The 25,385-nt window shown below is 39.0% G+C and overlaps 2 protein-coding genes across 3 annotated transcripts in view; one reads left to right on the forward strand and one right to left on the reverse strand.

Annotated features, from left to right (window-relative positions):
- NT5C2 (5'-nucleotidase, cytosolic II) overlaps window positions 1–23,481 on the reverse strand; it is a 106,772-nt gene extending 83,291 nt beyond the window's left edge. Inside the window, exon 1 of one of the 2 annotated variants that reach the window (XM_024121434.3) lies at window positions 23,406–23,481. The gene's annotated coding sequence lies outside the window, so the exon portion shown is untranslated. The remainder of the gene's footprint in view (window positions 1–23,405) is intronic. The other variant, XM_024121435.2, reaches the window with a different exon arrangement.
- On the forward strand, window positions 23,012–23,785 carry LOC112064202 (collagen alpha-1(I) chain-like). The gene has a single exon (XM_024121163.1). It carries the CDS (start codon window positions 23,012–23,014, stop codon window positions 23,783–23,785), a length of 774 nt encoding a protein of 257 aa, XP_023976931.1.
- Window positions 23,786–25,385: the final 1,600 nt, after the last annotated feature.

Raw genomic sequence — 25,385 nt, forward strand, 5'->3', positions numbered from 1 at the left:
AGAAAAAGCTTCTGACAAAATTCAACACCCATTTATGTATGATAAAAACTCTCCAGAAAGTGGGCATAGAGGGAACCTACCTCAACATAATAAAGGCCGTATACAACAAACCCACAGCAAACATCATTCTCCGTGGTGAAAAACTGAAAACATTTCCTCTAAGATCAGAAACAAGACAAGGATGTCCACTCTCGCCACTATTATTCAACATAGCTTTCGAAGTCCTAGCCACGGCAATCAAAGAAAAAGAAAAGGAATACAAACTGGAAAAGAATTAAAACTGTCACTGTTTGCAGATGACATATTATACATAGACAATCCTAAAGATGCTACCAGAAAACTACTAGAGCTAATCAATGAATTTGGTAAAGTTGCATAATGAGGAGAAAAATCAGCTGAAGCAGGGACTTCCCTGGTGGTCCAGTGGTAAAGAATCCACCTTACAATGCAGGGGACAAGGTTTTTGTTTTTGTTTTTGTTTTTGTTTTTGTGGTATGCGGGCCTCTCACTGCTGTGGCCTCTCCTGTTGCGGAGCACAGGCTCCGGACACACAGGCCCAGCGGCCATGGCTCATGGGGCCAGCCGCTCCGAGGCACGTGGGATCCTCCCAGACCGGGGCACGAACCCATGTCCCCTGGATCAGCAGGTGGACTCTCAATCACTGCGCCACCAGGGAAGTCCAGGGGACACGGTTTTGATCCCTGGTCAGGGAATTAAAATCCCACATGCCATGGGGCAACTAAGCCCATGTGCCACAACTACTGAGCTGGCGCGCCTCAACTACAGCCCACGTACCACAAACTACAGAGCCCATGTGCCCTGTAGACTGCGTGCCACAACTAGAGAAGCCTGTGCACCACAACGAGGAGCCCGCACACCTCAGTGGAAGATCCCGCATGTCTCAATGAAGATCCCTCATGCCTCAACTAAGACCCGACACAGCCAAAAATAAATAAAATAAATAAGAAATGAATACATCTTTCAAAAAAATCAACTGAAGCAAACCCACAAATGACACAGATGATAGAATATTCAAAGACACTAAGTTATTATAACTGGACAATATTCAATATATAATATGCAATTCAAATAATATATCATTAAATATATAATTGATAATTGAATGTATTTCATATGTTCAAAAAACTAGAAGACTGAAAATGTTAAGTACAGGCATGAAAAATCTTTTTAAAAGACCCAACTCAAACATCTAGAAGTGACAACTACAATCTGAGATGAGAAATACACTGAATAGATTAATGACAGATTAGACTTTAAAGAAAACATTAGTAACTTGAAGACATAGCAATAGAAGCTATCCAAATTAAAACAGATCAGTGACCTGTGCAACAGTTTCAAGTGTATTCTGATTTCTAATATATGCATAATTGGAGTCCACAAAAGAAAAGAGAAAGGGGGAAGACAGAAAAATTATTTAAAGATAGTGGGGGAAAATTTCCAAACTTAATGAAAATTATAAATCTACAGGTCCAAGAAAACTCAGCAAACCCCAAGCACACAGAACAAGAAAACTACACCAAGGCACATCAAAATCAAATTACTTAAAAGGAGTGATAAAGAGAAAATATTAAAGAAACAGCTAGAGAAAGAAGACATCATATACAGAAGAAAAAAAGAAATTCCTCATCTGAAGCAGTGAAGCCAGAGAAAAGTGGAGAAACACCTTTAAAGAACTGAAAGAAAATAAGTGTCAACCTAGAATTCTTTCCCTGACAAAAACATCTTTCAGAAATAAAGACTTCTTGGGCTTCCCTGGTGGCGCAGTGGTTGGGAGTCCGCCTGCCAATGCAGGGGACACGGGTTTGTGCCCCGGTCCGGGAGGATCCCACATGCCGCGGAGCGGCTGGGCCCGTGAGCCATGGCCGCTGAGCCTGCGCGTCCGGAGCCTGTGCTCCGCGACGGGAGAGGCCACAGCAGTGAGAGGCCCGCGTACCGCAAACAAAAAAAAAAAAAAAGAAAGAAATAAAGACTTCTTCAGATGTACAAAAGCTGAAAGAATTAATCACCAGCAGACTCTAAAAGAAATTTTAAAGGAAGTCCTTCAGGTAAGAGGAAAACAATACCAGATGGAAATCAATCTACACAAAGGAATGGGTAACTATAAAAGATTTTTCCCTACTATTAAGACTTTCTAAAAGATAACTATTTGAAGCAAAAGTAACAGTAATATATTGTTAGGTTTATAACATATACAGAACTAAAATATGTGACAGTTATAACCCAAACATGGGTAAGAAGAGAACAGAAGTATACTACTTTAAGACTCCTATAGTACACATGAAGCAGTATACCACTTGAAAGCAGACTGTGATAAGGTAAAGATGCATACTATACACCCTAAAGCAATCACCACGGTAACAGTTATAGCTAATAAGGCAACAAGAGATAAAATGGAAACAAAAAATAATCAACCCAAAATATGAGATAAAAAGAGAAACAGGAAACAACAAACAAAAAAATAGCAAGGTGGTAGAATTTTACTGAACCATATTTTTAAAATTACATTAAGTTTTAAATATCTACCCCAATTAAAAAAAAAAAAAAAGCTGTAGGACCTAAATATAAGACATGACACCACAAAACTCCCAAAAGAGAACATAGGCAAAACATTCTCTGACATAAATTGTACCCATGTTTTCTTAGGTCAGTCTCGAAGGCAATAAAAATAAAAGCAAAAATAAACAAGTGGGACCCAATCAAACTTATAAGCTTTTGAACAGCAAAGGAAATCATACACAAAATGAAAAGACAACCTACAGACTGGGAGAAAATATTTGCAAATGATGTGACCAACAAAGCCTTAATTTCCGAAGTATATAAGCAGCTCATACAACTCAATAACAACAACAACAAAAATAACCCAATCAAAAAATAGGTGGAAGACCTAAATAGACATTTCTTCAAAGAAAACATATAGATGGTCGATAGGCACATGAAAAGATGCTCAACATCGCTAATTATTAGAAAAATGCAAATCAAAACTACAATGAGGTATCACCTCACACCGGTCAGAATGGCCATCATTTAGAAGTCTACAAATAACAAATGCTGGAGAGGGTGTGGAAAAAAGGGAACCCTCCTACACTGTTGGTGGGAATGTAAACTGGTGCAACCAGTATGGAAAACCGTATGGAGGCTCCTTAGAAAACCTAAATCTAGGACTTCCCTGGTGGCACAGTGGTTAAGAATCTGCCTGAATATCTACCCCAATTAAAAAAAAAAAAAAAGCTGTAGGACCTAAATATAAGACATGACACCACAAAACTCCCAAAAGAGAACATAGGCAAAACATTCTCTGACATAAATTGTACCCATGTTTTCTTAGGTCAGTCTCGAAGGCAATAAAAATAAAAGCAAAAATAAACAAGTGGGACCCAATCAAACTTATAAGCTTTTGAACAGCAAAGGAAATCATACACAAAATGAAAAGACAACCTACAGACTGGGAGAAAATATTTGCAAATGATGTGACCAACAAAGCCTTAATTTCCGAAGTATATAAGCAGCTCATACAACTCAATAACAACAACAACAAAAATAACCCAATCAAAAAATAGGTGGAAGACCTAAATAGACATTTCTTCAAAGAAAACATATAGATGGTCGATAGGCACATGAAAAGATGCTCAACATCGCTAATTATTAGAAAAATGCAAATCAAAACTACAATGAGGTATCACCTCACACCGGTCAGAATGGCCATCATTTAGAAGTCTACAAATAACAAATGCTGGAGAGGGTGTGGAAAAAAGGGAACCCTCCTACACTGTTGGTGGGAATGTAAACTGGTGCAACCAGTATGGAAAACCGTATGGAGGCTCCTTAGAAAACCTAAATCTAGGACTTCCCTGGTGGCACAGTGGTTAAGAATCTGCCTGCCAATGCAGGGACACAGGTTCGAGCCCTAGTCCGGGAAGATCTCACGTGCCATGGATCAACTGATCCCATGCGCCACAAGTACTGAGCCTGCGCTCTAGAGTCCGTGAGCCACACTACTGAGCCCACGTGCCACAACTACTGAAGCCCACGCACCTAGAGCCCATACTCTGCAACAAAGACAAGCCACCGCAATGAGAAGCCTGCGCACTGCAATGAAGAGTAGCCCCCACTCGCTGCAACAACAGAAAGCCTGCGTGCAGCAACAAAGACCCAATACAGCCAAAAATAAATAAATAAATTTATATTTTAAAAAAACAACAACACAAAAAATAGGGAATTCCCTGGTGGTCCAGTGGTTGGGACTCCACACTTTCAATGACAAGGGCGCGGGTTCAATCCCTGGTCGGGGGAGCTAGGATCATGCATGTCACATGGTGTGGCCAAAAAATAAATAAAATGGTTCATATAAGTAAGCAAGTAAATAAATAAAGTCTGTCCTCCATCCCGAGGTTTAAAAAAAAAAAACAGAAAACTAAAAATAGAGTTGCCATACGATCCAGCAATCCCACTCCTGGGCATATATCCAGAGAAAACTGTAATTCAAAAAGATACATGCACCTCAATGTTCATAGCAGCACTATTTACAACAGCCAAGACAAGGAAGAAATGTAAATGTCCACTGACAGATGACTAGATAAAGAAAATGTTGCATATATATATATACAATAGGATACTAGCCATAAAAAAATAAAATAATGCCACGTGCAGCAACATGGATGGACCTGGAGATTATCATACTAAATGAAGTAAGTCAGAAAGAGAAAGACAAACACCATATGATATCACTAATATGTGGAATCTAAAATATGATACAAATGAACTTATTTACAAATAGAAACAGATTCACAGACATAGAAAACAAACTTGAGGTTACCGGAAAGGGGATGGGGGCAGGATAAATTAGAAGTTTGGGATTAGAAGATATAAACTACTATATATCAAATAGGTAAACAACAAGGTCCTACTGTATAGCACAGGGAACTATATTCAATATCCCATAATAAACCATAATGGAAAAGATGAAAAAGAAAAAATATATATATTTATATATATATAAAACAATCACTTTGCTGTACATCAGAAACCAACACAACATTGTAAATCAACTATACTCTAATAAAAAAAATTTTCTTTTAAGTTGGCATGGTTACATTAATATTAGACAAAGTATACTTCAGATCAAAGAATATTATCAGGTTTAAGGAAGCCCATTTCTTAATGATAAACAGGTCAATTTATCAAGAAGACATAATAATCATAAATGCTTATGTATATCTAATAACAGAGCTTCAATATACATGAAGCAAAAACTTGTAGAACTGCAAGGAGGAAGTGACAAAACCACAATTATAGCTGGAGATTTCAGTAATATTTCAATAACTGATAGAACAAGTGGACAGGATGTCCATTAAGGATAGAAAAGACTTGACCAACATTATCATCCAACTTGACCTAACTGACATTCATAAAACAGTCCACCCAACAACCACAGAATACACATTCTTTTCAAGTGCACATGGAACATTTACCAAAATATATCATGTTCTGGGCCATAAAACAAGTCTCAATAAATTGAAATTGAAAAAGAATCAAGTCTTACAAAGTATGTTTACTGGCCACAATGAAATTAAATTAGCAATAAATACAGAAAGATACCTGGAAAATCCCCAAATATCTGCAAATAAATGAACACACTTCTATATAACCCAAGGGTCAAAGAAGAAATCAAAGGAGAAATTAGAAATTATTTTGAACTGACTCAAAATGAAAATACAACATTATTAAAATTTGTGAGGGGCTTCCCTGGTGGCGCAGTGGTTGAGAGTCCGCCTGCCAATGCAGGGGACACGGGTTCGTGCCCCAGTCTGGGAAGATCCCACATGCCTCGGAGCGGCTGGGTCCGTGAGCCATGGCCGCTGGGCCTGTGCGTCGGAGCCTGTGCTCCGCAACGGGAAAGGCCACAGCAGTGAGAGGCCCGCGTACTGCAAAAAAAAAAAAAAATTTGTGAGGACTTTCCCTGGTGCGCAGTGTTTAAGAATCCACCTGCCAATGCAGGGGACATGGGCTCGAACCCTGGTCCAGGAAGATCCCACATGCCGAGGAGCAACTAAGCCCGTGCGCCACAACTACTGAGCCTGTGCTCTAGAACCCACGAGCCACAACTACTGAGCCCGCACACCACAACTACTGAAGGCCATGCTCCTGGAGCCTGTGCTCCACAGCGAGAAGCCACACCATAATGAAGAGTAGCCCCCTCTCGCCACAACTAGAGAAAGCCCCTGCACAGCAACGAAGACCCAACACAGTCAAAAAAAATTTTTATTTTAATTAAAAATAAAATTTGTGAGAAGGGAATCAAAACAGTTCACTAAAAACATCAACTAAACACAAAAGGCAGCAATAATGGAGGAAATGAGGAGCAAAAAGGGTTTAAGTCATTCAGAAAACAAATAGCAAAATGGCAAAAATAAGTCCTTCCTTATTAGTAGTTACTTTGAAGGCAAAGTTTCACAGAAAGGATTAAAAAGACATGATCCACCTATATGCTGTCTACAAGAGACTCACTTTATATCCAAAGACACAAATAGGTTTTAAGTGGAAGGACAGGAAAAGACATTCTATGCAAATAGTAAGCAAACAGAACTGGAGTGGCTATACTGCTATCATGCAAAATAGACTTTTTTTAAAAAAAATTAATTTATTTATTTATTTTTGGCTGTGTTGGGTCTTCCTTGCTGCCCGCGGGCTTTCTCTAGTTGCAGCGAGCAGGGGCTACTCTTTGTTGAGGTGCACAGACTTCTCCTTGTCGTGGCTTCTCTTGTTGCAGAGCACGGGTTCTAGGTGTGCGGGTTTCAGTAGTTGTGGCACGCAGACTCAGTAGTTGTGGCTTGCAGGCTCTAGAGTGCAGGCTCAGTAGTCGTGGCACATGGGCTTAGTTGCTCCACGGCATGTGGGATCTTCCCAGACCAGGACTGAAACCCATGTCCCCTGCATTGGCAGGCGGATTCTTAATGACTGTGCCACCAGGGAAGTCCCACAAAATAGACTTTTAAGTAAAAAAAAAAAAAAAAAAAACCGTTACAAAAGACAAAGAGATGCATTATATACTAACAAAAGGGTCAATTTGCTGAGAAGATATAGCAATTACAAACATAAATGCACCCAACAAAAGAGCCTCAAAATACATGAAGCAAACACTGACAAAACTGAAGGGGGAAATAGTTGGAAACTATTCCCAACTATAGTGGGAAATAGTTGGGGACTTCAATACCTCACTTCCAACAATAGATAGAACATTTAAAACTAATATTGATAACGATATAGAGGGCTTGAACAAGTATAAACTAACTAGACCTAGGAGACATATATAGACCACTCCACCCAACAACAGGATATACATTCTTCTCAAGTGCACATGGAACATTATCCAGGATAGACCATATGTTCAACCATAAAATAAGTCTTAATAAATATTTAGGGACTTCCCTGGTGGCACAGTGGTTGAGAATCCACCTTCCAATGCAGGGGACATAGGTTCGAGCCCTGGTCTGGGAAGATTCCACATGCCATGGAGCAACTAAGCCCACGTGCCACAACTACTGAGCCTGCACTCTAGAGCCCACGAGCCACAACTACTGAGCCCGCGTGCCACGACTACTGAAGCCTGCGCACATAGAGCCCATGCTGCACAACAAGAGAAGCCACCGCAATGAGAAGCCTGCGCACTGCAATGAAGAGTAGCCCCTGCTCTCCGCAGCTAGAGAAAGCCCACGCACAGCAACGAAGACCCAATGCAGCCAAAAATAAATAAATTAAATAAATTTATTAAATAAATATGTTTAAAAAATTGAAATCATACAAAGTATCTTCTTCTATCGTAATGGAATAAAGCTAGAAGTCAATAAGATAAGGAATACTACAAAATTCACAAATATGTGTAAGTTAATCAACACACTCTTAAACAACCAACAGGGTCAAAGAAGAAATCACAAGGAAAACTAGAAAATAGTTGAGACAAAAGAAAACAAAAACACAAAACATCAAAAACTTATGAGATACAGGGAAGGCCGTATGTACTCAGTGGAAAATTTACAGCTGTAAATGCCTTCATTAAAAAAGAACAAACATCTCAAATCAATAACCTAACTTTATACCTGGAGGAATGAGAATGGCAAAAAAAAGATGAACAAACTAAGCCCAAGCCCAGCAGAAGGAAGGTAATAATAACAATTAAGGAAGAAATAAATAAAATAGAGAATAAATAAACACAGAATCAATGAAACCAAACGTTCATTCTTTGAAATGACCAACAAAATTGACAAAACCTTAGCTAGAATGACTAGGAAACAGAGATAAGATGCAAATAACCAGAATCAGATGAAAGCAGGGAAATTACTACTGATCACACAGAAATAAAGATCAAATCCAACAATATTTTAAAAGAATAATACAACCAAGTGGAGTCAATCCCAGGAATGAAGAGATGATTTAACATGCTAAAATCAGTCAACGTATTAGCCGACTTAAAAAAAAAAAAAAAAAAGGAAAAGAAAAACTGTATGATCATCTCAATAGATATAGAAAAAGTAGACAAAATTCGACATGCTTTCCTGATAAAAACTCTCAGCAAACTAGTTATAAAGGTAACTTCCTTAGTATGATAAAGTGCATCTACCAAAAACCTACAGGTAACATCATACTAAAAAGCTGAAAGACTGAATGTTTTCCCCCTAAAATCAGGAAAAAAGAGATGTACAGTCTCACCACTTCTACTCAAAATTGTACTGGAGGTTCTATCCTAGCCAGTACCATCAGGCACCTCTCAGCATATATAAAAATTAATTCAAAATGCACTGTAGGCCTAAATGTAAAATCTAAGACTATAAAACTTCTAGGAGAAAACATAAGCTCTTTGTGAGCTTTGGGTTAGTCAAAATTTCCTAGTTCCAAAACCTAAAGCACAATGGATAAAAGAAAAAAAGTTGGGGGCTTCCCTGGTGGCGCAGTGGTTGAGAGTCCACCTGCCGATGCAGGGGACACGGGTTCGTGCCCTGGTCCGGGAAGATCCCACATGCCACGGAGCGGCTAGGCCCGTGAGCCATGGCCGCTGAGCCTGTGCGTCCGGAGCCTGTGCTCCGCAAAGGGGGAGAGGCCACAACAGTGAGAGGCCCGTGTACCGCAAAAAAAAAAAAAAAAAAAAAAAAAAAAAAAGTTGATAAATTAGATTCCATCAAAATTTAAAACTTCTGCTCTTCAGAAGACACCAATAAGAGGAGGAAAAAACAAGCTACAACAGAAGAGACAAATTCTCAGCCTCATGGAGCCTACATCTTAGTGGAGGAGTAAGACAGTAACCAAACACACTGCGTCAGGTAGTGATAAGTGGTATATGGTATAGGTAAAACAAATAAGGTGAAGAGATAAAGAATGACAATGATAATATTGTAGGAAAACCTTGGAAGGTATCTATAAGGAAATAATATTTGTTCAGAGACCTCAGTAAAGTGAGGGGATGATAGATAAAATAAAACAAACAATAAATCAACTTACTACTAGGTTGGCATTACAAGTCATGTTAATCTGTTTTGCACATTATGGTTTATATGTATATGAGTGATGCAAAAACATTTAAAATATTTTACTCCCTTAGGAAGTTTAAATATTGTCCCTTCAATCTTGTTTGTATACTCAACTTGTCCCTTTTCTTGGCTAACAGAGGAATATAAACAAAACAAAATTGTATTTTCATATTATGTTTCCATTAAAATGTTTTCTATCACTCTTTGGGAGGAAAAGCGGAGGAGATAAGCTACAGTCTGAGGGAAAATATTTGCAAATCACACGTCCGATAAAAGAACATGTATCCAGAACATATACAGAACTCTCAAAACACAAGACAAAGAATCCAATTATTAAAATATGGGCAAAGTGTTTGAATAGACACTTCATCAAAAAAGATATATAGATGGCAAATAAACACATGAAATGATACTCAACATCATTTATCAGCAGGGAAATGCAAATTACAACCATAATGAGATTCTCCTACATGCCTAATAGAATGTTTAAAATTAAAAAGTCTGACCAGGGACTTCCCTGGCGGTCCAGTGGCTAGGACTCTGCACTTCCACTGCAGGGGGCACGGGTTCAATCCTGGTCGGAGAACTAGGATCCCGTGTGCCGTGAAGTGCAGCCAAAAACAAAAAAAAACAAAAGACTGACCATGCCAAATTTGATGAGGATAAAGAGCAACTAGAACTCCGATACACTGCTGGTGAGAATATAAGAATGGTACAAGCACTTCGGAAAACAATTTGCCATTTCGTTTTTTTTTTTTTTTTTTTGACGCGCTGCTTGTCTTGCAGGATCTGTTTCCTGACCAGGGATTCAACCAGACCCATGAAGTTAAAGCCCGGAATCCTAACCATTAGGCCACCAGGGAACTCCCATTTCTTTAGAAGTTAAACGTAACATCTACTCTATGTCCCAATCTTTCTACTCCCAAGTAATTGTCCAAGAGAAATAAAAGCATATATCCATATAAAGACTTGCACATGAATATTCAGAGCAGCTTTGTTTGTCATAGTCAGAAACTGAAAACAACCCAAATGCCTATGAACAGGTGAATGGATACACGTTGCGTTATATCCATACAATGGAATATGATTATGCAATAAAAAGGAATGAACTATTGATATACAACACGAATAAATCTCAAAATTATGCTGAATGAAAGACAAAAAAATGAGTGCACCCTACATGATTTTGTTTACATAAAATTCTAGAAAATGCCAACTAAGCTACCGTGACAGAAAGCAGATCAGTGGTTGCCTAGAGTGGAGGCGTGAGGTGGGGAGGGACCCAAGGAAACTTTTGGGTGTGATATGTTCATTACCTCAATTATGGTGACTGTTTCATGGTTATATACATATGTCAAACTTACTGTACCTTCTAAATATATACAGTTCGTTGTATGTATTTATACCTCGATAAAACTGTTTTTTTAAAGTCAGACTTTTCTTTCCCTCTTTCCTTACAAATTAGAGGTAGTAATTACACTAACAAAAGATTTCCCCCATATATTTTAACTTCTTTTTGTATTACTTTCTTCAAATTATTTGTAGGAAAAATTCAAAGCACTTTCTTGGATCATTCATGGACTAAACAGAATACATCTTATTTTAAAAATTCAAGTTACAGAGTCTCAGCAAAGATAACACAAGATTTTATTGAACTAAAAATGTAAACATAAATGATTAAATAACCATATTATCACTAATATGAAATAAAATTTGCCATGAAGTCTATATAGTTATGTGAAGGTACAGGGGTGAGATTTTCTTAAATCATCATCTTCAAAAAGTTCCTTATTTGACAGTTTTCCTATGATCTTATCTAACACATGTTAGCATTACTATGACAGACTTTTGGACTCTATTCACAGAATCAGTCTATCTAATGCTTAACTATTCTTCATAGTGACAGTAAAATTATAGACGTTGATTATCATCTGGCAAAAAAAAAAAAAAAATGTTCCAATAAGTAGGTAAACACTTTGTCACCTGTTTACAGTGTCAAGCTTAAGAGTAGTTTTTTCAGTAAGGTACAGCAGTGACTAATGCTGAATAAAAAGCTCAAATTTTAATTCCTTCCAAGCAACAGTGGTACAGTTTATATTGAAACAGTCCTTTGTTTCAATATAAAATATCCAACCTGCAAAGTAGTTTTATCTGAAGAGTAACAACTGAAATGAACTCTCAGGCATTTAAAATATTTTAGTTTCACACTTTAAAAATATTTCTTAGGCAAAACATACATAGTTCCCTTCACCACTAACATCATCCTCCCCCAAAGAAAGGGAAACCAGCTGCCCCAAAAGCTTCAGGCAACTTCAGAAAACAGGAAGCAAAGAGTAACTGAAACTGCGGAGTAAGCCTGGTGAGCAATCTGCAGTCTGGTTAGCAAGGCTCTTTTAACGTCTCCTTCAGGTCATGTCAGTAGCTCACTTAGAAAGAAGTAAGTAGCACTTAAACACAGTATGTAGCACAGGTCCATCAGGCAAAGTGTTTTATACACATGGCAGTGTGAACCAAATATTCATCTTTCAATGGGATTAGTGTGTCACTATAGACAATAGGGTAATGATAACAGTTAAGTAAATATGAACACTCAATGTTTTACTAAACTTCACTGGAATTTATCTTGTTTTTGAAATATAAAACTAGGAATTTATAAGTTTTATAATCAACCACTGTCATTCTAAGAACAATGAACACTGTTCTGAGACTTGAGTGGAAAGGATAATTCTGAATGGCTTTTTTGAATTTTCTCACCAGCCTGAAATTTATTTTATTTTCATAAATACAACTTTACTTGCATATGACACGTATTAAACTAGTTTACTTTATGGGAAAAGAAAAGTTAAAGCTATGTCGTCCATCTGTATGCCTGGTATCATACTAACATTTTACACATAGCCCCTGATAATCCTAATCCTTGACAGATGAGCAAGTAAAACCAAGAAAACATAGAGGCAAATTAGATGGTTATATCATTATGTTGCCATCAAGGGTCCCCTCTGTAACAAGACCACAAACCAATTTACTTACAAATACATTCCCTGGAAAACAAGGGAAGTCAGATTCAAATTTAGATTAATTTGTCTAACAATACTGCTGAAAACCTAAATCACAGTATCTGTAGTTAATAGGGTCACCCCTAACTCAAAGAACAGCACTTTGAAATAAAATTTACCTTTGAAAGTATTCTTGTAACCTTTGTTCCTTCTAATCATAAAATACATGAAAGAAAATAAGCACATAAAATATTTTAAGATGAAGGAAAATTAATTTTTCCCAAAAAGTAAGACTCCTAAAAGTGTGTTACGTATAAATTGTGTTAAATGTTTCATTAACTCCTATCTTTTAGTTATGAGGAACAGTTTTTTGTTCATTTTTCATTTCATTATTTTCATTCAGAGTTCTTTATATCATTTGCCCCAGGTTATACTATACATTTGTGTAAAAGACCAACATTCATAGTTCACACACCAAGTGATACAGATAGGTATTCCAACTAATAAAATCGCACTTATCCATCCACACATACCACTTGCTATCCTCTCACCCCATTTTGTTTTTCTTTTTTGCACATTTACACTTCCAGACATAATGTATTTGACAGTTTGGTACTATCAAGTCCTTTTCTCTAAAATGTAAGTTTCATGAGGGTGAGACTTGTTTTGTTCGCTGCTGTATCCCCAGTTCCTTGAACTATAGACTTGATATATACAGGCAGAAATAAACTCCCAAACCTCTACACTTGGAGCGCTTTGCTTTCCAGAAGCTAAATTCTGTGTAAGCCTGAAAATGCAAGACTATTACACAAGTTCTTTTTAATGCTCTAAATGAATCTTCATGAAATTGTACTCTTGGTTCAGAAACGAGTAATATTCTTAGCTTGATTAATGTAGTATTTTGCTAACATTTCGACACCAGGCCTTGGAACAAAAGGTTCCTTGTTCTCTGATAGAAAATAAACAAAGTTGAGAAGAGATCTTGTCAAATAAGAAATGTAGTACCTGTTGCCTGGACAATTTGTTTTTCCTCTTCAAGCAACAACATGCTCCAATCTCTAGTTTGAAACTGTAACTAGAAAATGTAAATTTATTGCATACGTTCCTAAAGTTCCAAAAATATACAAAAAATACCTGAATTTTATGTTATCCTGAACACTTTACTGCTGCTACTCCTAGAATTCCATTACCTCTGCCATATCACACAGAATGCAATATTTGTTCTACATCTGCATATGAAGGTTGCTTCCAACTGAATGTTTTGAGTAATACCAGACCTTCAACAATAACATGGTTGTTGACAAAAAGGAACAAGAGAGTATGTAAAGAAAACATGTTAAATGACTGGGCTTGAGAATATGTAGTACAGATCTCCAGTGGATGCCTGAAACTGTGGATAGTACAGAACGCTATATAAACTATATTTTTCCCTATACATACATACATACACATGATAAAGTTTAATTTACAAATTAGGCACATAAGAGGCACATTAACAACAATAACTAATAATAAAACAATTCCAACAATACGCCGTAACAAAAGTTATATGAATGTGGTCTCTCTCTCGAAATAGCTTACGCTACTGTACTCATCCTTCTTGTGATAATGTGAGATGATAAAATGCCTACGTAATGAGATGCAGTAAGGTGAATGGCATAGGCACTGTGATACAGTGTTAGGCTACTATTGACCTTCTGACGATATGTCACAAGGAGGATCGTCAGCTTTGGGTGATCCTGGATTACTGAGTCATGAGGATGTCAGTGATTGTGGATCCCAGGCAGGATGGTGCCCGATTTCATCACACTACTCAGAACGGCACACAGTCTAAAACTTATGAATTGTTTATTTCTGGAATTTTCCATTTAATATTTTCAGACTATGGTTGACTGCAGGTAACTGAAACTGTGGAAAGTGAAACTGCAGATAAGGGGGGACCACAATATGATTTTTATTTCTTCAAAACATTGCTATAATTAACTAAGCTATAATTAATTAATTATAATTAAACTATAATTTCAAAAGCATAAAGGTAACAGAGCTGAAAAGTTTTTACATTCAGCTAATATATAACACTTTGCACCTTTAGTAATCATTCTTGAATATTCTTTTAAAAGGCAGATAAAAAATTCTGCTTTATTTCAAAAAGAACTCATTCTCTTACCAATGAGCTCCTGGCTCATCATTCAATTTTGTTTTAGCTGTTATCTTTCCTCTTTCAAAATAATAAAGAGATAAAAATCAGAAAGGCAGAAATAATCACCATGGTATTTCTACTTTTTTGTATATATACACTCATATTTATGGTGTACTTCACTTATTTGGTAAAAATTCAGAGATACGCATAAGTTCAATGCCTTAGTAATGCTAACATAATAATGGCTAACATTTATTGAGTGCTCGCTTTTTTTTCATGTATTATTCTAAGCTCTATACATATTGTATCTAATTAACTTCTCACAACAACCATATGAATTAGGTACTATTATCTTCATTGTACAAAGAAGAAAACAGCATAGAGAAGTTAAATAATTTGACCAGGGTCACAGAATTATACTTGTAGTGAAGAGTGCAGATTCTGGAGCCATTCTGTCCGGGTTCAAAACCTGGCTCCGACACTAATTTAGCTCTATGTTCGAGCAAATTATACAATCACTTCTGTTTCTTCAACTCCAAAATGGTCAGAGTTGGAACAAGGATTAATGCATTAATAAGCGCAAGGTGCTAAGAACAATGGCTGACACAGTGCGTAATAAATTATTATTTATAATACTAGAGCCCACAGTGTTTAATACTTGCTGCCTCTACACAATGTAGGGGCCTCTGCACAATGCAGTACCTTATGTTTGGAGGAATGTTATAATAGGTTTCTACTTTCAGAGTCAAAACTTCAGAGTGCCAATTATGTGGCAAAGGCTATACAATTTCACACACTTTTTCATGTCAATGTAAGTATCCTAAATCTAATCTTAATCTACTATCTGTAGGTTTCTTTCGCTCCCGAAAGCTTAGTTCCACATAGGATTATCTCATCAAACCTACTGCAAAAGTCAATAATCCGAGGTTAAAAATATGGCATTTACTGATTTCAGATTTGTGAAAGATCCTGATGTTTCACCTTGGTCTTATTTACAGCATACCATGCTTAAATTCTTACAAATATATCTTAAAATTTTTACAATTTTCACACAGAATGTTTCAGCTGTTTCAACCTCTACACCTTTAGCATGGGCAGATAACTCAAAATTTTCACAATTTAGTGCATAACAAAAGCCATCTAGTCTTTATGAATTTACAGAGTAATTTTATAACAAACACAATGGTAGAAAAAGAATGTGTAACACAAATGCTAATTGAACACCACATTAAAGGTAGACTAAGCAGAAAAAATAAACAGCATTTATAAGCCTAAATATAAAAAAAAGCAAAACCATACAACTTTTAGAAGGAAACAGAGACGAAGAGCCCTATGACATCAAGGTAGGGAAGGTTTTCTTGGATAAAAGACAACACAAACCATACAGGAAAAGATAGACAAATCTGACTATGTTAAAATTTAAAGCTTCTTCCTGCCAAAAACATTTAGTCTGAATTTAAACATCTAAGGAAATGATCAGACAAATCCAAATTGAAGGACAGTGTACAAAACAATTGACCTGGACTCTTCAAATATATCAATATTATGAAAACAAACAAAAGTCTGGGGACCTGTTGTGGATTAAAAGTAACTAAAGGGACATGGCAACTAAATGCAACTCATGATCCTGAACCAGGGGTGGGGTTGGAGATTTAAGTATAAAGGTCATTATTGGGACAATTGAGAAATTTTTAATATGCACTGTATATTAGATAATAATGTTGCATTCATATTAAATGTGATAATTATACTGTAGTTTTGTAGGACATCCTTGTTTTTAGGATATTCAAGTATATCTTTTAAGAGATGAAGTGCCATGATGTCTGCAAATTACTTTTAAATGGTTTAGGAAAAAAATGTATATATGAAATAAAAAGTAAATATGGCAAAATGTTAACAGTTGGTGAATCCAGGTGAAAGATATAAGTGTATTCATTGAATTATCACTGCACTTTTCTGTAGGACTGAAATTTTTCAAATAAAAAGTTGGAATAAAAATGTAAAACTTATGCACAACAAAAAGTAAAGAGCAACCATTGAGAAGATTTTTGCAACATCGTAACTGAGAGAGGATTAGTATAAAGTAGAGATAAAGAGAGCTGCAAACTAATGATGGAAAAGAAAATGAACCAACAAAAAGAATGAAGCAATTTATAGAAAAGGAAACCTTACAATAAATGGATGCAAATGGAATAAATCCTTACAATAAATGGAAAAGCAAATTAAAATGAAATTTAATTTGATTTTAAAATTTAAGAGTCTGGCAATATCAATGTTTATAAGGATATGGCAAAAAAGGAACTCTCACAACCTGCTGATGGGTGTTTTGTGTTTAGCATTTTGGAAAATAATTCAGCTTTATTTAATAAAGGTGAAGATCCTCATACGCTACCACCTAAGAATTCCCTAGGCTTAGAATTCTCTCTCACACATGTAAACAAGATGACACATCCAAGAATGTTTATTACAGCACTGTTACTAATAGCAAAAAAGGCAGAAACCCCTAAATATTCATAAACAAACTGGCTTATTCATATAATGCAATATCATAAAGAAATTAAAATGAATGAAATAAAGATATATCTACCAACATGGATATGTAGCAAAAACAATGTTAAATAACATCACTAATTATTAGGGAAATGCAAATTAAAACCACAAAGAGATATCACCTCTCACCTGACAGGAAGGCTACTATCAAAAGAACAAGAAATAACAAGTGTTGGTGAGGATGTGGAGAGAAGGGAACCCTCATACACTGTTGGTGGGAATGGAAATTGGTGCATCCATTATGGAAGATAGTATGGACATTCCTCAAAAAATTAATATGATCCAGCTATCCCACTTTTGGATATTTATCCAAAGAATACGAAAACACTAATCTGAAAAAAGATACATGCACCCCTATGTTCATCCCGGCATTATTTACAATAGCCAAGATTGGTAACAACCTAGTGCCCATCAGTGGATGAAAAGATGTGGGGTATATATATATATACACACACAATGGAATACTACTCGGCCATAAAAAGATGAAATCTTGCCATTTGCAACTACATTGATGGACCTTAAGGATACCATGCTAAGTGAAATAAGTCAGATGGAGAAAGACAAATACAACATGATTTCACTCATGTGGAATATAAAAAACTAATAAACAAACAAACAATAAATAAATAAACAAACCAAACCAAACAAAAACATAGAACAGAGTAGTAGTGAGCCACAGGGGGAGTGGGAGGGGGAGGGCAAAATGGGTAAAGGGGAGCAACTGTATGGTGATGGGCGGACACTACATTTTTGGTGGTGAGCAAAGGGTATACAGAAGTAGAAATAAAACACTGTACTTGTGAAACTTATATAATGTTATAAATCAATGTTACATCAATAAAATAAATTTTAAAAAAGAAAGAACAGCCCCAACATTGGGACAGACTTGGAAACACAGGCTGGGCAAGAAGTTAAACATTGTCCACCCCCCCAAAAAAAATCTTCATATGAGCTTCTTTCATCAGTGCTTTATCATAAAATCATATCTTCAAAAAAAATAAAAACAATGTTGAATAAAAAACCAAGTTGCAGAATCATGTGCATAATACATTAAACAAAAGTATATGCACTTTCAGGGATATATACATATTAGTAAAAGTATACAAACATAATGGGAATGATAATTACTGAATTCATGACAGGGAAAGAGAGGATAATAGGATCAGCAAGGATTCATACAGGCCTCAACTGTATCTGTAATTTTATCCCTTTTTAAAATATAGTAAATTGAAAAGAGAGACTACACAATTAGAAAATGGGTAAAAAAAACCACAAAATAAATATGATGGCCTATAATTAAGATGATCATTTCATTATTTCCTGTATTTTGAAATATTTCATATTTTTGAATAGATTTAAATTAAAACATTAAAGAAGCCACATTAAATTGAACCAAGGAGCATTAAAAAACATATACTCCACTGGACATTGGAAACAGAAATACTAATACAGCGGTCACTCTGTATCCGTGGGGGTTGGTGCCAGGACACCCCCCCAATCACAGATACCAAAATCTCCGGATGCTCAAGCTCCTTTCATAAAATGGAGCACTACAGTCGCCCCTCTGTTTTTTTCCCCTGCTCTGCATCCGGATACAACGGGCCTACTGTACCCAACAAATTTACTGAGCTGTATATTCTATATGTATATAAATATATATGTGTATGTATATATATATATATATATATATATATATATATATATATATACACACACACACACACACACGTGTATTTTTAGCCATTAAACTTCAGGCACCAGATTTCAGCCTTCTCTTTCCAAGGAGATCCTGACACAGCAGGCTTTTTCATCTCACACTCCTGATAATGCTTCCCAACCAAAAGAAACACACAAAAGATAGGAACAAATAGTTCAACACTCTCCAAGGCAATTTAATCCTTTGGAGTATGTATTCCACCTAAAAGGGGGGCTATTTTGCTGCTCTACTGGCAATTTTGCTATTTGGTAGGGGGTGGGGTGGGGGTGGGAGTTGCCGCTAAAGTTGTTTTCCACAGAAAAAAAACAGCCACTGCAAACCTTGGTAACCAATCATAGAACACAAATTTCAAATGATAAGAAGTCATATAAGATTTACTGTGTGGCTTCCCTGGTGGCGCAGTGGTTAAGAATCCGCCTGCCAATGCAGGGGACACGGGTTCGAGCCCTGGTCCGGGAAGATCCCACATGCCGCAGAGCAACTAAGCCCGTGAGCCGCAACTACCTAGCCTGCGCTCTAGAGCCCACGAGCCACAACTACTGGGCCCATGTGCCGCAACTACTGAGCCCACGCACCTAGAGCCAGTGCTCCTCAAAAAGAGAAGCCACTGCAATAAGAAGCCCGCGAATCGCAACGAAGAGTAGTCCCCGCTCGCCACAACTAGAGAAAGCCCAGTCGGCGTGCAGCAACAAAGACCCAATGCAGCCAAAAATAAATAATTAATTTTTTTAAAATGCTTTAAAAAGTTATTATTATTATTTTTTGCGGTACGCGGGCCTCTCACTGTTGTGGCCTCTCCCGTTGCGGAGCGCAGGCTCCGGACGCGCAGACTCAGCGGCCATGGCTCACGGGCCCAGCCGCTCCGCGGCATGTGGGATCTTCCCGGACCAAGGCACGAACCCGTGTCCCCTGCATCGGCAGGCAGACTCTCAACCACTGCGCCACCAGCGAAGCCCTAAAAAGTTATTTTTTAAAAAGGATTTACTGTGTCAAATAACAAGGACCTTAGCACTGCATAAACAATTTGCTATCAATTTCCTTAAAGCAAATAATTTTTCAGGTCTGAACTTAAAAAACGAAACAAACAACCAGCTACTCATAAATAAGAGCTGTCTTACTTCATTAATTCTGTTCTATCTGCAAGAAACCCATGTAGCATATCTTGGAAACAGTTTACTAGAATTTCTCCAGGTTTTTTTTTTTTTTTTTTGGCTGTGTTGGGTCTTCGTTGCTGTGCACTGGCTTTCTCTAATTGCGGCGAGGTGCGCAGGCTTCTCACTGTGGAGGCTTCTCTTGTTGTGGAGCATGGGCTCTAGGCGTGCAGGCTTCAGTAGTTGTGGCTCGCAGGCTCTAGAGTGCAGGCTCAGTAGTGGTGGCGCACGGGCTTAGTTGCTCTGCGGCATGTGGGATCTTCGCGGACCAGGGATCAAACCCGTGTCCCCTGCACTGGCAGGCGGGTTCTTAACCACTGTGCCACCAGGGAAGTCCTCCCTCTCCAGTTTTATCTCATAGTATTGATCTACCAAACCCTTTGCTTTAGTGAGAACAATCTATTCAGTAAACCCTCAATATGTCCACTTTTGCATCCTCTCCCTACTCTCAAGTGTCACCTTTTCTATGATGTTTTCCCTGATCCCACCAACCTACAGTAATCTCTTCACGCTGAATGAAAGAAAACAGTAATAATAGCTAACATTTATAGAGAACTTAATGTGTGCCTGTATTGTTTCAATGGAATTATCTATCCCATTCACCCCACACAACTCTGTGAAATTTGAAATTTGTTCTATTTTTCCCTTTTTCATGGTGAGAGAAACTGAGTGAAGCTCTCTACGGTTAAGTTCTCCAAGGGTGCATGGATGGTAAGTGGCAAAGCCAGGTCTCAAACCCAGACTCCAAAACCCAGGCCCTTAAACATATGTGATGCTGCCTCCTGGCTCACGTGCCTTTGCATTGATGGCCTTTACTGCTCACATGTCATTTAACATATGCCTTGTGATATTTAACATTTTGTGTTCCGAGATGTCTAAGCAGCTCAAAATATTACATTCATTCAACAAAAATTTACTGAAAGCCTATATGCCAGGCATTGTTGACTACTGGGCGTAAAAGCATGTTACAGAGCCTCCACAAATGAAAAGTAGATGAATTCTCTAGACACATAGACATCCCAAAAATGTGGGGAACTGCAAAATTTTAAATATGTACACAGCAATTATAACTACATAAAAATTATATGTACATAAGAACCGGAAAAGATAATGATATTTATTTATCATAAATAACATGATAAAGTTGGTTGGTTTTTTTTCTTACTATTGAATTTAAGCTTTTTGGTAAGAGAGGTAAGCAATAAAAAGATGTACTTTTTTAAAAAAACATGTTTTGTGTGCTTTCTTTCCCCCATTAAACAGCAGAAATAGCCCAGAGACAGATGAATGAACATTCCTCCTAACATTCTACTGTAATCTGGCTTTGTTTAGGAAGATACACGTGATATCACTAGTAAGGTTTGCAGATACCCTACCTAAATATCTATATAAATCTTCCTACAATTATAAACTTTTGGAAACTTGAGGCTGATTGTAAATTTGCAAACAATGGAATCAAATCTTAGAACGGAATGAACACTTACGAACAACTCCTTTGGCCCTCTCATTTTACAGATTAGCTAATCACTGAATTCTAAATATCTAAAGTCTGGGGACTTCCCTGGTGGCACAGTGGTTAAGAATCCGCCTGCCAATGCAGGGGACAAGGGTTCGATCCCTGGTCCAGGAAGATCCCACATTCCTTGGAGCAACTAGGCCCGCGTGCCACAACTACTGAGCCCCCATGCTGCAACTACTGAAGCCCGCGTGCCACAACTACTGAGCCCCCATGCTGCAACTACTGAAGCCCGCGTGCCTAGAGCCCATACTCTGCAACAAGAGAAGCCACCACAAGGAAAAGCCCATGCACCGCAACCAAGACCCAATGCTGCCAAAAATAAATAAATAAAATAAATACATTTATTAAAAAATAAATTAAATAAAATCTAAAGTCTGGGTTGATGAGAGTAATGCAGCACCTATACCGAAATGCAGTGGCTTACACTGCAATAGAAATGCATTTCAAAAATAAAGTCTGTGTGCCCTAGCATCAGCCCAGCATGTAGAGTTCTGCTTTTAATTACAATCTGTGTCTTCTTGAACTTAACCTCTTCAGGCCTGGATGTCTTCATCTGGATAAATTCTAACCAGTGTTGAAAAGTGTCGAGGTAAATATCTAAAAAGACCTCAATAACATTAAGTTTCCACGGTAAATAGCACTGTTTCACATTACAGTTACCAGAGTTTGCATCCGCTGCCTTAAGAGGCAAAATGAACAGTATATACGCATTATGAAACAAGTTCAATCAAGAGGAACCTGTCGGCACCCGAACACGCACACGCGCGTGCACACACACAACCCTATAATGGTGACTAGTCATCGCAGAGCACTGCACTTAACAATGCATCCTCAAAATAACGGCCCAAAGCCGGGAAAACACTACGTCTGACATCCAACTCTACCTACTGACTTTATTTTTATTTTTTCCTACTGCCTTTAAAAGCTAAGGCCTACCGAAGTAAAAGCCCCCAAACGTCATGCTTACAACTAATGGTTTAGGCCTCAGATTTGCATCTCACTCTCGGCTCTCGAGGGCTTCAGCGTACCCCAGAAAAAGGAAAGGAATAGACTGCCACCGGACAGTTGGCCCCTGACTTGGGAGCCATTGGGAAACAACTAGCACGTTTCTTTGCGGCGGCCTGCAATTCGGTGTAAGCTTTCCAGGAAGTGCTGCAAACGACGAAACTGGCATGTGGGCTTTCAGTTGGCAATTTCTGGTGGTTCTTGCTACAACGCTGTCAACCTTGCATCCTAACAGCGGCTGGCTAGTTCCTCGGGGTTGACCGGGAACGCGCAAGGGGTGGGGAAGTCCATTAACAGGGCGGAAAGGCAGGCTTCGAGTGCGGACGGGAGGAGGCCAGGCGTCCGCCGTAAAATATAAGCAGAACTGAGTAAAGAGGCGTCCGTCAGAGGCGGGATGGGGGCTGCCACCAGCGTGAGGGAAAAGCAGGGCACCGGGCCAGAAAGCGGCGAGGCGAAGGGCCGCGCTCCGAGGGTAAGGCGGCTCCCAGAGAGCCCAAGGCCAAGAAACAATGGCGCGAGCGTGACGCGGAGCCGGGGGCGTCGCCGCGGTGCGGAGCAAGGGGCTGCTCCGAGGCGGGGACGACCTGGGGCTGGAGGCGTGCGGGGTCCGCGAGCTCTCAGGCGGGCGCCCGGACGAGCGGGGCCTGAGGGGCGTAGCGGCCGAGTAGGGCCGGGGCGGGGGCAAGCGGGGGGCCCAGGCCCAGGTCGCGCGCTCTGCCGCGCACCCTCCCTCGCTCCCTCGCCCGCCCTCTCCTTCCCCTCCCGCCCGCAGGTCCCGCCGCACTCACCAGCCCCACCGCACAGCAGCAAACCCAGAGCGCAACTGCCGCAGCCGCCTGGGCGTGCGCCCTCCCAGCCCCCGCCGCCCCGGCACCGCCCCCGGCTCGCGCCCGGCCAGGGACCAGCGCGCTGTTCCGTCCCCCAGCTCCGCCGCAGAACCCGGCCTCCGCGACGCTCCCTGGCCGCGCTGCGGGAGTGGAACCGCGAGGCGGGCCTGCGTCCCGGTCCCTTGCGTGAGTCTGGGGATCTTCAAACAACAGAACATTGCCCACTGCTGAACTGTGGGGTGACGCACGTTGACAACCCTTCCATGTCCTTTAGGTCTCCATCCCTGGGCCTTCTGCAGGGCCCTGGACTACCTCACTTACACTCCGACGCTTTCTCTTAGGGGGGTGGGGGCATCCGTTTTCCCAGCCACAGAATCTTCCAGTCGAACGGAACTCAAAAACCCTCTGGTCCAGACTCCCATACCACGCCTGAATCCCAATGATGACTGAAAGTACCGGCTTTGGAGTTTGTCAGAAAGGGTTGGAACCCCAGTTCCACAACTAACCAACTGTGTCACTTTGGGCGATACACCTGACTTCATCATACCTAGTTCCCTCATCTTCAATATAGGGGTGGATAACAACAGTACCTACATCATGGGGTGGTGACAGGATGCAATAAGATAACAGAGGTAAGATCCTCGGCACAGTCCTGGCACATGGCACTCAAGAAATGTTCATTATTATATCAACTCCCACCCACCCACCACCAACTTGCATCTGAAAGAAGACTCACTCCTCAATGACAGAAAGCCACTATTTCCAGAGCAATGCATTCCTTAGTCTCGGCAGCTCTGACCAGCCAGAAGGTGTTTCTTAAGCGTCCACTCTCTGGCCCAAGTCCTATCCCTTGGAGCCTCAGAGAACAAACAGGTCTAATCTCTCTCCCACCTTCCACTTTTCAGATACTTGAAGACTTCTGCCCAAGGTCTTCTCTCTTCCAGACCAGTATCTCCCATTCCTTCCATTGTTTCTCCTTTGTCCTCGTTTTGAGGGTCTTTGTCCTCATTCTTCTCACGCACCTACTCGGTTTGATTGTGGCTACTTTAGAGTACGTTGCCCAAGACCGAACCAAATGTTTGTGGTACCATCAGAGCAGAGCAGGACTGTAGCTTCCTCCTTGTACTGCCTTGCATTCAAGCAATAAAGTTCTTGGTACCTGCACTACTGACTCATTGAACTTATAGTCAGCTAAAACCTCCAAGACTTTTTATTAAGTGCTCTGCTGGAGCATTTCTACCCTGTCGTGTTTTTGAGCCAACTTCAGGTCGGCTGAGGACAGGGCTTGGGGCTCTCACCTACTAGATTTTTCAGGATATGTGGGGAGAAGAAATAGGAGTTGGAAGGTAGTCTGACACTACCTTTAAACCAAGGGCACATGGAAAAAGGCCAGAGTTTGTGTCTAAAGACCATGGCACTAAGCAAATAGAAAAAATATATATATGCAATGTGATCTCATCTGAGCAAAAAATGTGCACACACACACACACACACAAGACTAGAAAGAAATATGTAATTAAGTATGTTCATAGTGGTTTTCTTTCAGCAATAAGACTTGGCGTGGTTTCTTTTGTTCTTTATACTTTTTCATAAATTTCCCAGATTTTCTACATTGTTTATATCACTTTTATAATCAAGAACTTTGTTTCCAAAAGAAAAAAAACAGAAAAAAAAATTTTTTTAATCAGAGAGATGAAATAACTTGAAAAAAATGGGAAACAAAGTTAAGAGATAACAGACTAGGAGAAAATATTTGTAATATATAAAACAAAGGATTTGTATGTGGAACATATAAAGGACTCAACAAATCAATAAGAAAAAAATTCACTAGAAAAATGGGCAAATGTAAATAGGCAGTTCACAGAAAAAAGAATATAAATTGCCAATAAGAATATAAAAAGATGCCCAACCTCAGTAGTAACCAGGGAAATGGAAGTTAAA

This window comes from Physeter macrocephalus, chromosome 20 (assembly GCF_002837175.3).
Source record: "Physeter macrocephalus isolate SW-GA chromosome 20, ASM283717v5, whole genome shotgun sequence".
Classification (NCBI taxonomy): Eukaryota; Metazoa; Chordata; class Mammalia; order Artiodactyla; family Physeteridae; genus Physeter; species Physeter macrocephalus.